Source organism: Narcine bancroftii, chromosome 5 (genome assembly GCF_036971445.1).
Source record: "Narcine bancroftii isolate sNarBan1 chromosome 5, sNarBan1.hap1, whole genome shotgun sequence".
Taxonomy (NCBI): Eukaryota; Metazoa; Chordata; class Chondrichthyes; order Torpediniformes; family Narcinidae; genus Narcine; species Narcine bancroftii.
This window is the reverse complement of record NC_091473.1, coordinates 100,756,840-100,775,510: the sequence shown is the minus strand read 5'-3', so window position 1 is coordinate 100,775,510 and position 18,671 is coordinate 100,756,840. Positions and strand designations below refer to the sequence as shown.

General features: G+C 38.9%; 1 protein-coding gene across 2 annotated transcripts in view; it reads right to left on the bottom strand.

The window, feature by feature from the left end:
* Positions 1–18,671, bottom strand: part of LOC138763787 (protein Hook homolog 1-like) — a 98,178-nt gene that overhangs the window by 64,299 nt on the left and 15,208 nt on the right. The window contains exons 1-2 of one of the 2 annotated variants that reach the window (XM_069938519.1): positions 11,223–11,330; positions 220–305 (exon numbers count right to left, since the gene is read on the bottom strand). In XM_069938519.1, coding sequence (XP_069794620.1) covers positions 220–242 — 23 coding nt within the window. In that variant the 5' untranslated portion in view covers positions 243–305; positions 11,223–11,330. Of the gene's footprint in view, positions 1–219; positions 306–11,222; positions 11,331–18,671 lie in introns of those variants that run through there. The other variant, XM_069938518.1, reaches the window with a different exon arrangement.

Below are 18,671 nucleotides of genomic sequence, written 5' to 3'. Positions count from 1 at the left end.
CACCATGCAAGCCCTTGGTTTAACCTCAGGCCTTTCGACAGCTAACTCTCTCTCACAACTATTGAACTTCCGCTAAATTTACCACTGATGGCTGCAGCTCCCGAATGCTTTCTCAAGATATACAAGCAGTGTGCACAATACAAGAATTTTATCTAGATTCAGATGGAATTCAATTTCCAGCCCAAACCGCTGGAGAAACACACAATTTAGAAGACTTACATTTGGTTAAGAACTTGTGCCATGGCAGCTCCACTGATCAAATCCTGAATATTTTCACATGGTGAGGAAACATTAAAAGTCTTTAGCTGTAAAGGAAACATTGAAACAAAAATATGAGGATAAATTACATCAATTCTCCCACAAACAATTTTGACTATTATATTGCAAGGGGATTATCTAGTTGGCCATTTTAAACTAATAGCCAATTTATTATAGTCAGAAAGATACAACACATTCTTATGGCAATCTTATCAATGTGGTTTAGTTTTGAAGTTTTTGGTGGTTTCTTGATCTTTTTTTTAAATCATTTGAATTTCCACCATATATTTATTCTATTGAGAGTGAATTACATTGGTCACTAAGCAAGATTTCTTTTCAATATGGATATGGATCAAAATAAATTATGAAAACAATAAGTACCAACAGAGTTGCTACCTATTATATCACTACATATACGCAGAAATCTCTAGTTTGATTCTTAAAAGTCATCTAATCCTTCCAATTATGTTGGGGTTTTTTTTAATTTAACTTATAAATTTTTTTTAATATTTTATTTTTGATTTTCTAGACTCATGTAAATCTCAAACAAAATATTACAATCACTTTCCACACAATATTATTTACAGAGTCCTTATTTCCCCCTCCTTACACCCTCCAAATACCAAAATATAAAAATACAAACATACAAAAACCACCTAAATATCAATAAAGATAATGATCCTCCTCAATGCTGGAGGACCTCGGGTATTAAATAAAAATAGGTAGGGTCAAAAAACACACTTTGTCTGCGCTGCATTCCCCATTTCGTACTCTTAATCCTTTACCTGCTTGTATGGATTGTTTCTATTCTCTTATTCGAGGAGAGAGGGGGTTGTGAATTTTATCTGTGGACATATGTGCCTCAGATACGGTTGCCACACTTCAACGAATGTGTCATATCTCTTCTGATTTTCTCCAGGGGAATGCAACACTGTATTTCCATATTCCATTGTGCAATATTTAGCTGTGAGTCGGACTTCCACGTAACTGTTATACACTTCCTGACTACTGACAAGGTGGGCTTCACAAACCGAATTTGGTGTTTGCACAGTGTCCCCTATTAAGTACAACTCTGGATTCTGTGGAAAATCCACCTTTATCATTTTTTTTTTTCAGTGTCCTCCAGGTCTTCCCAGAAGGATCTCACCCTTGCACATTGCCAGGTAGAATGGACACATGCACCTAAAGTGCATTTCTGAAATTTCTGCCTTTGACGTGTAATTTTTTTAAATTTAAATTTTTAATTTAGACATACATCTTGGTAACAAGCCATTTCAGTCCATGAATCTGTGCCATCCAATTAATTTCCCAGTACGTTTCAAACAGTGGGAGAAAACTGGAGCCCCCAGGGATTCAAACCCCTGTTCTGATCGCTGACCCTGTAAAGGCATTGTGCTAACCGCTGCCAACTGTGCCACCCCTACACCAGCCATGCTGGTTAAGAGACATGTCCAAGTATTTAGTATTTATTGTTCAAAAACAATAAGCATAAGGGAAGTTTATCATTTCTATTTTTCATGGATTGCTTCAAGAAAACAGAAGCTGTTTTTACTGAACGTGAAATGAGTTGACGCATATAAATTACACAAACATGCATACAATCACTACTTCTTCAGTTCATGGCAGCTCTTTGGCCACCGTAGATCATTTTAACGTTTTCACAAAATTATTCATTCAGTTCCTCTGACATCTGTTGTCACCCATTAAAATTTCTACAGAGTTGTTATCCATTGGTTCTATGTCTACTTTTCCTAATATCACAGTTCAAATAGAAACATTTGTGAGATCAAAATTGCTTGCCTGGATATTCAGGTATGCCCATTCTTGGGAGAAGTGCACAAAATACATGGTCAAAATGGTGAGGCCCAAGGTATCTTTGAAAGTAAACTCGAGGTTTGAATACAATGGAGTTGACAAGTCAGAACAACCAGCTGTTGAAGGGGACTGAAAGTTTGTGCATCCACTTGGTTCTCTGCACCTTCTGGCAGTAAGGGCTGAGGTCATGGCACATTAAGCCAGGGGAAAGGGTTGAGAGCAGTTGCAAGCTTCCTTTCATGACTGGATCCTGAAAAGTATTCATCTCTGCTCCGTACCAGATGGGTTAATGTAAAGAACATACTAGGAAAGTCACAGGCTTGGTTTGCCTTGTCTGAATCCAGTGGATACTGGAATATGCAATCTCAGGCCATTCAAATGGTGACTTCGGTTTAAACACCAGTGAGGCCCTTTAGTTTAATACAAAACAATATCAGAACCTGTTTCAGATTTGTGTCAGGTTTTTTTAAATCTTTTCAACGATACATGTGGCTGAATCCTCAAATTTACGGATGTTATTTATATCTGAATTTCAAGTTGGAAAAACATTCCGTATCTGAAATTACTTATGAAATTCACTTTTTCAAATGGTGTTTAAGATAATAAAGTTAGAAGTATTGAGCTTTATTTTCAATTACTGCTCTGAAAATGGAATTTCCTCAATTGGACTTCAATTTATTTATGAGAGGTAAATGCAAATAATTTCAGAAAATATTTCACATTTCAAATGGGTATGTAGACAAGTCATAGAGCTATTCTGCACAGAAACAAGCCCTTTGTTCTCGAATCCCTGCTGGGCCATTTATATCAATCCTATTTTATTCTCCTCACTTTTCCTCAATTTCTACCATTCCCTCCACACCGAGGGGAATTTATAATGACCAATAAAATTAACCAACCAGCCCACACATCTTCTGAATTTGGGGAAAAAACTGCAACAACCAGAAGAACCCCACATAGTCTCAGGGAAGAACATGCAAGCTCTACATTGCACATGAACGACTGAACGCTGGTCACTGGAGTTGAGAGGCAGCATCTCTAGCAGCTGTTCCACTGTAACATCCTTTAATCCAACTAAGACTGCTGTATTACAGTTAACAGGCTCCTGGAAAAAGATGATATAATTGCATTTTCTTTATGCATGCACTTTTCTCCATTCCTAGCAATATGTTTTTATACTTTTCTTAATACCTTGTACTATTTGCTTTATTGTATCACTACTCCCATAGATCCTCGACTGCTACAGTACAGAAGCAGGCCATTCAGTCTGGGTTGAACAATTATTCTGCCCAGTCTCAATGACCTGCTCTCAGAACATAACCTCCCACCCAAGTACCTGTCCAATTTTTTTTTTCCATGGATGTCAAAATTAAGCCCGCATACATCTTTTCAGCTAGCAGTTTGTTAAAGTCATGGGTGATTTTAACACAAAAGTAGATTGGAAAAGTCATGTCAGTACTCGATCTCAGGAGAGAGAGTTTTTGGAATGTCTACGGGATGGCTTTTTGGAGCAGCTTGTTGATGAGCCCACCAGGGAATTGGCTGTTCTAGATTGGGTAATGTATCATGAACCAGAGGTGATTAGAGAACTTAAGGTAAAGGAACCATAGGGGAACAATGATCACAATATATTTGAGTTCACTTTCAAGTATGAAAAGGAGAGGCTAGAGTCTGATGTGTGGGTATTTCAGCGGAGTAAAGGAAATTACAGTCGCATTTAAGAGGAACAGGCCAAAGTCAATTGGGAAAAGCACACTAATGGGGAAAATAGCAGACCAGCAATGGCTGGAGTTTCTATGAGAAATGCAGGACAGCTTTGTCTGTGGTTATCATCTGGAGAACCTTAAAGGGACAAGTTTCATCAGAAAGACTGATCAATCAGTTGTGGATGTTCTGGAACAAGGAAAACTCTCTCTGAAAGCCAACAAGAACCCTCCTGAGTGGTAACCATCTACCTGTTAAGCACCAAAGCCTGGTGAACTGTATTAATGTTAAATTCTGTGCACAGTACAAGAATTGCCTGCAACCAGTGAGATTGGACTGTGAACCAAAGAACTTTTCTAAACATACATATCATACACATGTGCGCCTTGAATTAGAGGAGGGGATTAAGTAGATTAAGTAAGTTAAAGTTTGAATCTGCTTTCATGTTCAAAGATAATTAAAAGCAACTTTTGTTTACATAACCCTTTGTCGTAGTGCATGTCTATTGCTGCTGGGTTTTGGGGTCCTCTGGACTCATAACAATACCAAAATAGGTAGTAGGGGAGGTGGTGCTGAGGAGACAGAAAGTCTGCAGAGAGACTTGGATAGATTAGGAGATGGACAAAGAGTTGGGAGAGGAAACACAATGTTAGAAAGTATATGGTTATGCACTTTGGTAGAAGAAATAGATGAGCAGACAATTATTTAGATGAGGAGAAATTCCAAAATTCCAAGATGCAAAGGGATATGGAAGTCCTCGTGCAGGATTTCCTAAAGGTTGACCTCGAGGATGAGTCATTGGTGAAGAAGGCGAATGCAATGTTGGCATTCATTTCTAGTGGGTAGCATACAAGAGCAGGGATGTAATGTTGAGACCCTATAAATCACTGATGAGGCCGTATTTGAGAAAAGGCATGGTGACATTGGAGAGGGCTCAGAGAAGATTTACTAGAATGACACCAGCAATGAAAGGGTTACCACATGAGGAATGATTGTTGGGTCTTGGACTGCACTTGTTGGAGTACAGAAGGATGAGGGGGGACCTCATTGGAGCATTTTGAATGCCAAATAGCATGGACAGAATAGATATGGCAAGGACATTTCCTATGGTAGAGGATTCTAGGACAAGAGAGCATAATTTCAGGATGAAAGGGTGTCAATTTTAAACAGAGATGAGGAATAATTTCTTTAGTCAAAAGGTCATGAGTCTATGAAACTTGTTTCCACAGGTGGTTGTGGAAGTGAGGTTGTTGGGTGTATTTAAGGCAGAGATTAACAGTTATTTGATTAGTCAGGGCATCGAGTGTTATAAAGAGAAAGCTGAAGAATGGGGCTGAGTGGGTGGATGGATCAGCTCATGATGAGAATGACGGAGCAGACTCGAAGGGCCAATAGGCCTACTTCTGCTCCTATATCTTGTGATCTTTTGTGACACATTCATCATTCTCTGCATGAAGAAGTTGCCCCTAATGTTCCCTTTAAACTTTCCTCCTTTCCCCTTTAATGCACGCCTTCCAGATCTTGTCTCACCTAACCTCATTGGAAAAAAACCTGCTTACATTTGCTTCATCTTTACCCCTCATAATTTTCTTTACCTCTATCAAATCTCCCCTTATTCTTCAGCACTCTTGGGAATGAAATCCTAACCCAGTGGTTCTTAACCTTTTCTTTCCACTCACATACCACTTTAAGTAATCCCTATGGCATAGGTGTTTGTGATTAGCCAGATAAAGTGCTAATAGTTCTCGATCAAAAAGGCACTGTACTTCATTTCCGCTGGTCTTGGATGACAACTAAAGAAGGCATGGGGCTGATAATGGCCATTGACGTATTGTTCCAGAATTGCACCCACAACTGTTCCCGAGGAATCTGGATTTGGATGCGCAAGCATTGCTGCTTTGGCTAATGCCTCTTTACTGGACACAAATGCGGCCTCGGCCTCTGCGGTCCAGGTAATATTTTTGTTTGGAGCAGAGATTATGTCAAACAGGGGTTGCAGGATGTCAACGATCCCGGGAATAAATCTGTGATAAAAAATTTATCATACCCAAAAACTTCCGTAGCCCTTTGATGGTGACCGGTCTGGAGAATATACAGAAGTCATCTACCTTGCCTGATAATGGAGATATGCCGTCTGCTATAATTTTATGCCCTAAGAATTCCATGGTTGACTTGCCAAAGACACTTGTCAAGGTTAATTGTCAGAACAAAGTATTGGAGCCGTTGGAAAAGGCGGTGATCTTGCTCATTTTGACTTGCTACAAGGATGTCGTCCAAGTAAATATACGCAAAGTCTAAATCTCTGCCTAGAGCATCCATAAGCCGTTGAATGTTGAGGATGGAGCGGAGACAACGCTGGTGGAAGTGTTCTAGGAGCCGTAGGTGATGCCAGTAAAGGACCCATGATTTGGAGCCGAACAGGAGTGTGGGTATGACAACGGCTCTGTATACGCTAATCTTTGTGAGGTTTTTCAGTTGGTTGTTTTTCAAGACTCTTTTGTGTAGTCTTCCAAAGGTGCTATTTGCCTTGGCGAGTCTGTTGTCTATCTCGTTGTCGATCCGTGCATCCGATGAAATGGTGCAGCCGAGATAGGTAAACTGGTTGACCGTTTTGAGTTTTGTGTGCCCGATGGAGATGTGGGGGGGCTGGTAGTCATGGTGGGGAGCTGGCTGATGGAGGACCTCAGTTTTCTTCAGGCTGACTTCCAGGCCAAACATTTTGGCAGTTTCTGCAAAACAGGATGTCAAGCGCTGAAGAGCTGGCTCTGTATGGGCAACTAATGCGGCATCGTCTGCAAAGAGTAGTTCACGGACAAGTTGCTCTTGTGTCTTGGTGTGAGCTTGCAGGCGCCTCAGATTGAAGAGACTGCCATCCGTGCGGTACCGGATGTAAACAGCGTCTTCATTGTTGAGGTCTTTCATGGCTTGTTTCAGCACCATGCTGAAGAAGATATATAACCAAAGTTTCGAACCAGAGTTCTTTGTCAAGGTAGCTCAGGCCTAAAATTTTGATTATGTACTGCATCTTTGCCTTCAATGTATGCTGTGAGACCTGCTGAGTTTCTCCAGCACACTTGTGTCTTAAATTACCAGCAGTTCTGCACACTGCAACCTTTGGAGAAGGCAATATTCATAATAAAGAATGCCAAGATTGAGAGTGATGGAGAAACAAAGTCAAACAAATAACAAGCAATAAGAAGGTTAGATTTTAATTGATGAAAGAACAGGAAACAAAGTAACATGAGAAAATGCTGAATTTAAGGGTGATAATTTCTACCATGAGAACTTTCCTTCAATCCTGCTTGTCGTGCAGCAGTGACTTTAGCAATATTGTTTTTTGTTGACTTCTTAAAAACTGTCAAACTTATTTACGCACACACATAAATTAAAATTAAAATAGTTTTAATTGATTTGGGATTCATAATTATTGGGGAACAGGCAAATTATTTATGATGAAGAGCCCTGTTGTTAGTTTTACTGAATACAAAGATGATTTAGTGCAGTGGTTCTCAATTTTTTTTATTTCCACTCACATACCACTTTAAGTAATCCCAATGCCATTTAAGGCAGTGTGTGAATGGGAAGGAAAGGTTGAGAATCAACCCAATTGTTACTGAAATATTTTGTTTGAGAAAAATTGTCATTGGCCCATTTCCTTTGGAGTTAGGAAACTGTGCACATGACGAGTCAATTAGGTACAATTAAAACAGTGGTTTTCAAACTCTTTCTTTCCTCCCACATACCACCTTAAGGAACCCCTTATTAATCACAGAGCACCTATGGCATAGGGAATACTTAAAGTGGTACATGAATGGAAAGAAAAAGGTTGAGAACCACTGGTTTAGTCTAAATTGTTTAAAATAACCGAAAATGCTAGATCAGAAAGTCTGACTGTGGAAAGCAAAAACATTTTAGGTGTGAGACCCTTCTTTAGAACATTTTAATAAAAATGGATCCTGGACTTGAAACATTAACTCTGCTTTTCGCATATGCTGCTTACCCAAGTTGATCTGGAATTTTCCAGTTTTATTTCTGATTTCCAACATCTAGAACCTCTCCATAATTTTCATATAATTTGCTTAGCTATTTTTGAAGCTGTGAATTACACATCATCATTTTATTCAACAGGTTATTATTATTCCCTTTCTTTCAAAATATCCTAATCTTCAACCAGAACTTTTAGTTGTTCGTTTACAGACTAAAGGTGTGCACAGACCCTACCCCACTTACTCTTCTTTTTGCACGAATTTATTAGTTTTAAATGGAATATACAATATTTGCACTACAATGCTGCTGCAAGGCAATGAATTTCATGAGATACTCATGACAATAATTTTGAAATTCTGATTCTGGAGAAATAATTATACTTTTAATTGCAGATTACAATGCTCAGAATCACATTACATAAAAGCGAGAGGTATGATGTTTTCTGGATTACAGGTTGCAGGTTTGAGGCCTCTCCATCAGCATGAGCAAACTTGAACATCCTTTCAGGACACATACATGCATGGAGACAAATGTTAAATGGCTATATATTAAGGGAGTCTATACAAGTGGTATTAGGTATCAGGTCTGAAAACCGGATCTACACTGGTGTTGTGTTACTGTGAACACAATTTGATTAGTGTAATAGATCAATGTTTTAAACAACAATACAAAGCCACTGATCTATCAGTTTGGTCTCAATTTCTTGAGAGTAGACTAAGGTTGCTAATATAGATTTCTAAATTTTACCATTTATTGCTGTGCATATGATATCCTGGCCCAGTAAATGCTGCTAAATTTCCTCATACCAGAGTGACAGTCACGTTACACTTCCTATCTCCACCGTGCCAGCTGATGTATCTTTCAACAGCGTGTAATGACACCGGCACAGAAGTGTAACAAGATCAGGTTAAATCTCTGATGAGGAAGGACAAAAGCTTTGCATTTCTGGAGCATTTTTCACACATAACCTCGCCAGCACATGAGGTTCCTTGGTTTATTATAAAATGTATAACGTCAGCTTATATCTAGATCTAAACAGTGAAAGGGCCTGCAGAAATAAATGCAGGAAGAAATTCAAGTGAACATTTTAAATAAGTTACGCCAACAGAGAATTAATACTCATTTTTTTGCTTAAATTAATTAAGATCAGGCTAATTAGCAAATGCACCTTTTCTGGAAGTATTGCTAAAAGTTATGATAAACTATATTTCATATTTATATATCTTAGTAAGGTTATTTTCTGAGTTTGGCACAGATAACATATTTGCATTTTCAAAACAGAGAGAGAGAGAGAGAGAGATTCTTTAAAAATGGCAACTAACATCATCTCAGAGACAGAATCCACTGTGACTACAGTTACAGAAAGAGAAGAAAGATTTGGTGATGGTTTTTGAGATAAAGAACAATGGACTTTTTGCCTAAGTATACAAGAAGCCATTTTGGTGATCCGTACCAGGCAACTCAGGAAGCAGGAGAGAAACATCAAACAGAAACAATTACTTTGATTTTTAAGTTTGGGAAGACAAAGATTAAATTATGCTTTTTTAGCATGAAGATGTTAAAAGGTTCAGAAGATCTTCAAAGAATGTAATGATGTCATACCATGTGACATGAAAGATCAGAATAGAATATATATTGGAAAAGAGACATTTTTGGGTCAGTTGAAGATGAAAAGATCATCCTATAAAGACCAGTGAACTTGAAGGAATGAGAAATGAGATTGGACTGTGATTGAGATTGGATTGAGAAAGCAGCAAAATTTCCTTTGGGGAAGGAAAGCTGCCTATGCTCATAAAAGGAGGAACACAAAAACTTGTATTTTAAAAGAAATAGCCACTCCGACTGCTTCTAAGAAAAGAGGGCAGCCTCATGTCCATGAAAAAAGATAATTCTTTATTAAGAAAGAAATTGTCATGGAAAACAGACTCCATAACTCCTTGGAAAGGTAAGAGGGAGCTTGTGAAATCACTCATATGAAGAAACATTGCTCCTAAACGACTTTACAAAAGAAAGTTTTAAAGTATGATGTTTCAAAATGCTTCATAATTACTTCTGAACTGCAATTTTAAAATCTTCAAGTTCAACACAAAACATTTGATGCTGAAATTTAAAATTGGCTTTTCAGAATTATATCTAAACTGTAATAGTCTGGGATTTGGCCACACACGCATACATTTCACATTTGAGCATAATGGGGTTAAGTTTAGCATTAAGTTTAGCATTAAGTGGGTCCTCTACCGGCACCACCTACGGCTCCTAGAACGCTTCCACCAGCGTTGTCTCCGCTCCATCCTCAACATCCATTGGAGCGCTTTCATCCCTAACGTCGAAGTACTCGAGATGGCAGAGGTCGACAGCATCGAGTCCACGCTGCTGAAGATCCAGCTGCGCTGGATGGGTCACGTCTCCAGAATGGAGGACCATCGCCTTCCCAAGATCGTGTTATATGGCGAGCTCTCCACTGGCCACCGTGACAGAGGTGCACCAAAGAAAAGGTACAAGGACTGCCTAAAGAAATCTCTTGGTGCCTGCCACATTGACCACCGCCAGTGGGCTGATAACGCCTCAAACCGTGCATCTTGGTGCCTCACAGTTTGGCGGGCAGCAACCTCCTTTGAAGAAGACCACAGAGCCCACCTCACTGACAAAAGGCAAAGGAGGAAAAACCCAACACCCAACCCCAACCAAGCAATTTTCCCCTGCAACCGCTGCAACCGTGTCTGCCTGTCCCGCATCGGACTTGTCAGCCACAAACGAGCCTGCAGCTGACGTGGACTTTTTACCCCCTCCATAAATCTTCGTCCGCGAAGCCAAGCCAAAGAAAAGTAAGAAATGATTAATAGTTTAATAAAAACTATTATTTTGATTTTACCAGTTTGGTGAATTTTCCATTGCTGTTCTTGTGTTAGTTCATAACAAAATATGTTAGTTCATACCAGCAGGCACTAACATGGAATTAGAAATACGCTTTTGTATATCTTCATCCCATGTTCCTGTTATTCTTTGAATTAGTGCCAAGGACGTTTTGATCTACATTTGAGAGAGAAGGTAGGCCTTGATTCAACACCTCACTTGAAAGATGGCTCTCCAATCATGCAACAAACATTTTCTGGTTATTCCTTTGAAGAATTAGCCTAGAATTTTGTGCTCACATTTTAAATTTAAACTTGCAGAACAGTAACAGGCCCTTCCAGTCCAAGAGTCAGTGCCATCCAAATACCTTAATTAACCCATAACCCTGTTTTTGGTGGGTGGGAGAAAACCAGAGCATCCAGAGCAAACCCCTGTAGATTCAGGGAGCATGTACAAACTCCATACAGAATGCTGGATTCAAACCTGGGTCACTGGCTCTGTAATAGCATTTGGCTAACTGCTACGCTAAACATGACATCCTTTTTCTGGAGTGGTAATTTAATTTTGAAGTTTTAAGTCAGGATGTCAGCTTCTGAACCACTTACCTTAATTTCTCCGAAGTTAAGTATAACTGATTGTTACAGAGATTTGTGTTGTGTATTGGCCTATGTGTTGTGTGGTTTTGTATTAAAAAGTGACAGTTTGCCTTAGAGAGCCATGGTGAAAGTGCACTGCTGAGAGAGTGGGAGATGAACTGAGCATGTGCAGAAAAATGATCTAAAAATTTCTGGACTTGGACTATAAACCACGACTGAGGTGGGGGGGGGGGGGGTACTGTGGAGTGGAAGGAGGCACAGAGCATGAGTCATGGTCTGAAGGACAGTTTAGAATGTTGGGATTTCAAAAAGGATGAACATTCTGAAGGCAGCCAGAATGATCCAGACCAAGCCAGTTGTTCCTCTCTCTGCAAGCAACACAAGACAACTTTGAATTTTTAGCTCTCTCTCTCTCTCTCTCAAAGATCTTTTGGCTTCAGTTTACCAAACAAACTGAACTTTGTTTATGATCTTTGCTTCAGTTGAGATCGAAGTTTTGTGAGTCTTGTGTGTTTTGTGTTTTTCTGTGGGCTGGTTAGAAATATAACAGACTTTAATTACATATGTTATATTTAGGTTGGGGAATTTATTAGTTTTACACTGTTCTAGAAATTTGCATAGTAACCAGTGGGCATTGTTATAAAATGGGGTGGGGGGGAATTAAAGTTTGAAGGTGAATTTTTGTTAATAAAGTAACTGCTCATCTTTACCCCTGTGTGATATGCCTTCTTTGTGGTTGCTGGTTTGATCTTGTAACACTGATGAAGAAAGTTATAATGAACCAATCTATACCTTACATTTACAATTTTAGTCATACTATCCTCATACAAGTTCATCCAATCATCCTGCGAGATAGATATGGTCAAATCTTTTTCCCATTTTAATTTAGATTTATAAACATCTGGCTTAAGAATTTTGTTCTGCAATAAAGCATACATCTTGGATATAAATCCTTTCTTACCACCATCAGTAAGTAAAATTTCAAATTTAGACCACCTGGGTAGCCTTAACATATGCCCAAAATTATCCAACAATTATGCTTTAACTTAATAGTAAGAAAAAAAGAGTTTTCAAAGATATTTCATTTATTTTTCATTCTTTGGAATGAAATAAAATATCTGCTTCATAACAATCTTCTACCAATTTAATTCCTTTCTGATCCCATAACTTCAGAAGTTGATTATTAAGTGTAAAAGGAAAAAGCTTATTTTGAAACGAAGGAGTTTTAGCCAAAATTTTACCTTAAGTACCTATAATTTAATTCCAAAATTCCATTAAATGTTTCAACACAGGCAAATTATAATTACTTAATATCTGAGAATTCCATCTATAAATAAACTGATTCATCTTCTTCTCACCCAATATGAGATAACTCAATATGATCCCATATCAAAGGTTTATCCACTTCAAACATCCTGTTAATAAATTTCAACTGTGCCTGATTCATCATAATTCTGAAAATTAGGAAGTTGCAGACCTCCTCGTGCGTCCTTCCAAGTTAATTTCTGTAATGACACCCTGACCATTTTACCTTTCCACGCAACACTGAAACTTATAAATTACCGTCATTTTTTAAAAGTTATTTTCTATTTTCTTCCTTCAGCTGCAGGTAGAAAACAAATTCAGTGTAATAATTTATTATGCCATAAACTACACAACAAGTGTTGGAGAAACTCCACAGGATCCGCAGAATCGAGAGGAAGCAAAGGGATATTTGTATTGCACTACATTCATAGTATCTGCAGCCTTTACTGTTTAACTTGATAATTTAATATTTATAACCTAGCCTTACTTTTAATCAAATTTTTATCAATATTGCCTCAAGGTAGGACTTTGTTGTTCACAAAATTTGGAACTCATTGCTTATACATTTGCATTGAAGTTGCCATGGGACTCATAATTTAGGGATATAAGAATATTTAGTCAAAGATGTGATTTAAAAATCCCACAACAGTGCCTGTAAAATTTCAATATCATCCATTTAATAAATTAAGAATTAAAAATCTTGTGACTGTGCATTGTCCTTAAAAGCTCATCTGGCTCAAGAATATTTCGGGAAGGAAATCTGTTGTCTTTAGCTGAGGAACTTGTTTCTTGGGAGCAAAATTTGCCATTCCTGTCCATGGCAGATGATGAGAAACACCACCAGGGAAAAAGAGCTACTTGACTTTGACACCAATGACAGTTTTGGTGTGAGTGAACACATGATTGTCACCGTGGTGATAAAAGTTTGCCAATACCTTCCATTTTGCTGTTTGCAATAACGACTCTGCTCAATGAGATTGGTACAATCGGCTTCCCATCCAACATCGTACAGTACATGGACTAGATTGGTTTATGGCTACAGTTTACCACTATGGGCAGTAAGGCTTTGGCCTACCAGGTGCCCATAACACTCAAACAATTAAAAAAATTGTTAAGCAGAAATTCTCACGCTTCAATATTCCTTTATTGCCATGTAATTGTACATCACATAATATCTACAAAGAGTCACCATTAGAGTTGCTTGGGGCCTCTTCTGATTCGAGAGAATCACTCTCTTCAGAGAGTGTCCGTAGATTCGCTCTTGCAACCTCTGCAGTGACAGACTCCTGTTCGATCCTTCGGCAATCCGAGCTCCAGATCAAAATCTCCGACACAATCAGGAATCTTTAAGCACCCAAAGCCATTTGAGAGCCTCTCTTGCCCTTAGCATTCTCTTGATTCCAGGATCCACTACCTGGTTCCCATGAGCCAGTCCAGCATGCTGCAGATTGTGTGGATCCTTCAGCTGCTGAACCCCTTGTTGGCCCGCTGTCGTGGTCATCTTCCTGTAGGATCCTTCAGTTACTAAGCCCCTCACTGGCTGCCACCATGGTCACCCTCCCATGTAGGCTTCTCCGCTGCTTCTCCTTCCCAACATTCTCCCTGTTTCTGCTGCCCTCCGCCAGTCTGCTGTTTCCCCTGGAACCTGCAATCATTTGTGGCCACTGCCATCTTGGGCACTGACCATGATGGTTGCAGGAGTTTATTGACAAACACTGTCAGCTCCTTTAACAGGCCATTTAAAGCCTGTAGATAGCTGGCAGCCTTAGGACCAGCTGGTTGAACCCTCAGAGCAGCACTGTGTCTCCACTCTCGCAGGTCTGCACCAGCGGCAGTGTTGCCATTACAGTGGCTCCAGCAGTGCTGGCGTAATACCAGAATTTAATAAGACATAGGAGCAGAAATAGGCTATTCAGCCCATTGACTTTTCCCTCCTATTCAATCATGAGCAGATCTTTTTTCTCATTCAGTCTCACTGCTCATATTTCTCCACATAAACTTTGATGCCCTGGCTAATCAAGAAACTTAACCTCTGCCTTAAATACATCAATGACTTGGTCTCCACAACCACCTATGGCAAAAAAAAATTCTACAGATTTACCATCCTCTGGCTGAAGAAATTCCTACACTTCCCCTCATTCTCCTAAGTCCAGTGAATACAGGTCAAGAACTTTCAAACGCTCTTCAATACCGGAATCCAGAAAGAGTTATCATATGAAGAGCGTTTGAAAGTTCTTGACCTGTATTCATTGGACTTTATGAGAATGAGGAGGGAATCTCATCAAAACATTTTGAATGTTGAAAGACGTGGACAGAGTAGATGTTCAGTGGTTATTTTCCCATGGTCAGAAAGTCTTGGACAAGAGGGCACAACTTCATGATTAAAGGGTGTTCACTTAGAATATCCTGGAGAAACCTCTCCAACAGCAGCATATCCTTTCTCAAATGAAGTGCCCAAAACAGCTCACAATACATCATGAGGTCTCACCTGTACCTTACAGAGCCTCAACATCACATCCCTGCATCGTCTGCTTTGGAACTTAAAAAGTTCATCAACTGCAGAGCTGGCACAAAAGACCTATTTGCTTATAAATTGCAAACAAAGAACTCCCCGAACTCCAAGTTGAATAATTTTTTACAAATTACCAAAATGCAGATTGGTAACTATCTGAAACATTATAAACTGCAAGCACAACTTACAGTGTACTCGAAATATGGGGAACTTTGCTTCACAGATTCAGCTCAGAGCTGAAAACTCCAACAGGTGGTAACAGTCTGAAGCTATACAGACCAACAGAACCACCGCCTCTAAGCAAAATTTTAGAACCTATTTCTTGGGATGCATTCTGGATAAATTAGAAATAGGCACACACACTTCCCCTGGGTGTTCTGCAAGAGCGTGCTAATTGATCGGCTACTTCACTGCTGCAAACTATGTTTCATGTAGGTTGGTGGTTTGAGAATCAGCGGGGAAGGGGGTGGGAGTGAGAAGTCATGGAAAAGTGGAAGAGTAAACAGGTTACAAGGAAGTAACTTGTCCGTGAACTACTCTTTGCAGACGATGCCGCTTTAGTTGCCCATTCAGAGCCAGCTCTTCAGTGCTTGACGTCCTGTTTGGCGGAAACTGCCAAAATGTTTGGCCTGGAAGTCAGCCTGAAGAAAACTGAGGTCCTCCATCAGCCAGCTCCCCACCATGACTACCAGCCCCCCCACATCTCCATCGGGCACACAAAACTCAAAACGGTCAACCAGTTTACCTATCTCGGCTGCACCATTTCATCAGATGCAAGGATCGACAACGAGATAGACAACAGACTCGCCAAGGCAAATAGCGCCTTTGGAAGACTACACAAAAGAGTCTGGAAAAACAACCAACTGAAAAACCTCACAAAGATAAGCGTATACAGAGCCGTTGTCATACCCACACTCCTGTTCGGCTCCGAATCATGGGTCTTCTACCGGCATCACCTACGGCTCCTAGAACGCTTCCACCAGCGTTGTCTCCGCTCCATCCTCAACATTCATTGGAGCGCTTTCATCCCTAACGTCGAAGTACTCGAGATGGCAGAGGTCGACAGCATCGAGTCCACGCTGCTGAAGATCCAGCTGCGCTGGATGGGTCACGTCTCCAGAATGGAGGACCATCGCCTTCCCAAGATTGTGTTATATGGCGAGCTCTCCACTGGCCACCGTGACAGAGGTGCACCAAAGAAAAGGTACAAGGACTGCCTAAAGAAATCTCTTGGTGCCTGCCACATTGACCACCGCCAGTGGGCTGATATCGCCTCAAACCGTGCATCTTGGCGCCTCACAGTTTGGCGGGCAGCAACCTCCTTTGAAGAAGACCGCAGAGCCCACCTCACTGACAAAAGGCAAAGGAGGAAAAACCCAACACCCAACACCCAACCAACCAATTTTCCCTTGCAACCGCTGCAATCGTGTCTGCCTGTCCCGCATCGGACTTGTCAGCCACAAACGAGCCTGCAGCTGACGTGGACTTTACCCCTCCATAAATCTTCGTCCGCGAAGCCAAGCCAAAGAACTGGAGGAATGGGATTGATCTGTGAGTCAACGTATTTTATTTTAAGATGTGACCACCAACAGTTGAGTGATTGAATTCATATCTAATAAAGAAGTCAGTACTGGAAAATGATAGGTAACTCAAATGTTTTTGGTTTGGGAGTGCTTGCAAGGCCAGACAGAGAATCAAAAACAATTTAAAAGTATTGCTGTTTCAAGAGGTCTTTCATTACACTGAAGAACAGGATAAACAGGTTGGGTGTGAGCCCACAGAAGTGTTAGAAACTATGCATCATCAATCTTTCAAAAATTATTTCATATAATTGCCAAATCATGCAGGTGACAAGCCCAAACTTTTTTTTTAAACTTTATTTAAGATTTTATAACATGAATAACATATAGGATTACATTTTAAAAAAAATTAAGAATAAAATAATAAAATTACAATACAGTATCAGTAATCTAAATAAACTATACCCTCCCCAATAATTATTACACATTAATAACCCAACTCAAATTAGTCCAACCCCCCCTTTCCCCCCAAAATAAAGAGTGAAGAATTAATAAAGTTAATAATATATGTGAGAAAAAAACCCACTTACAAAAAAAAAACAAAAACATAACCGATTAAAATACTAACAAAAAGAAAAGTAATTAATACTAAGATATCAGACTTAAAAAACATATTTAAATCAAACTTAAATGCATATATTTAACAGAGTTAAGATGAAACATATATTTAACTCAAACTTAATATAAAAAATTAGTAAAGTTAGTAACATTATCTATCAAAAATTCTTAAACAATAATCAATTCTTAAAAAAAATTATAGCATGAAAAAAAAAGATGAAAAAAAAACTTTCTCTATAGAGATAAACCTTCACCAAATATCAACTAACTTCACATCTATCATCATATTAGTCACATAAACCACCATCTTAAAACAAAATTCAAACCTCATTAAGCACTGTACAATTCAATTTTAGTTCTCTTCCACCATTTTTCCCTTTTACTCTTGAATAGTTATCCAATAAAACCTCCAATACCACATTTAAATATCCCCAATCATTACGTTAAAATTCAGATATCCGAATAATAAAAACACATCTACAACGAAATCTATATCTTCAACAAATGGAGCATAAACCACAAAAAAATTCAAGCCTCATTAAGAATTGTACAATTCAATTTATAACTTTCACCATTATTCCCTTTGTTCTATAACTAAAATAACAAAATAATATACACCAGAATTACCACTCCTTTCATCTTAAAGTTAAAGAAAAAATATTTAAAAAAACTTATCCATCCCATTCACATTTAAATTTCACATATTCCTTATTTACTGAATAAACTTTACAAAAAAAAACACATCAATTTTTAGTTTTTTAAACAATCAAATACTTTCTTATGCTTTTTTTTTATATTTAAACAAAAAAAAACCTTCACTCTTTAATCTAATACAAAAAAAAGGAAAAAAAAACGGGTAGGAGGTTAAAAATACCCCCTCCCGTCTAAACCACGCAATGCGGTAACTCCCAAAAAAAAATGGGTGTGAGATAACTCACACGTAGCACATGACTTTCAGGAAATAGTGCCTATCCAGTTCTCTCCCCCAACTCTCACTTCATCTTAAATTAACATCATCATTATTTAATATCCCTTTTTTTAAAAAAAAACATTAGAAAAAAAAAGGACAACTTTTCTTTTAATCAGCTCCAACTGCTGAGTCACCATTACAACCATTCCTTCTTGGAGCACGGCTCTTTTCTTCCATCTCTTGTCTCCTTAGAGATCGCGGTGGACTATGTCTCTGTTGAAACTGAGTAATTGGCAGCTCTTGAGCAAATGCTATAGCTTCCTTTGGAGAATCAAAGAACTTTGGTTGGCAACCATCTTGAAAAACCTTCAAAACAGCTGGATATCTAAAGGTTGCCTTGTAACCTTTCTTCCACAACAACTCTTTAGCAGGATTGAATTCCCGTCGTTGGAACATAACTTCTTGACTCAAATCCGCATAGAAGAAAACTCGATTATTTTGAATCATCAAGGGTGATTTTCTCTGTTGTGCATTTCTAATAGCCACTCGTAAAATTATTTCTCTGTCGTAATAATTCAAGCAACGAACCAAAA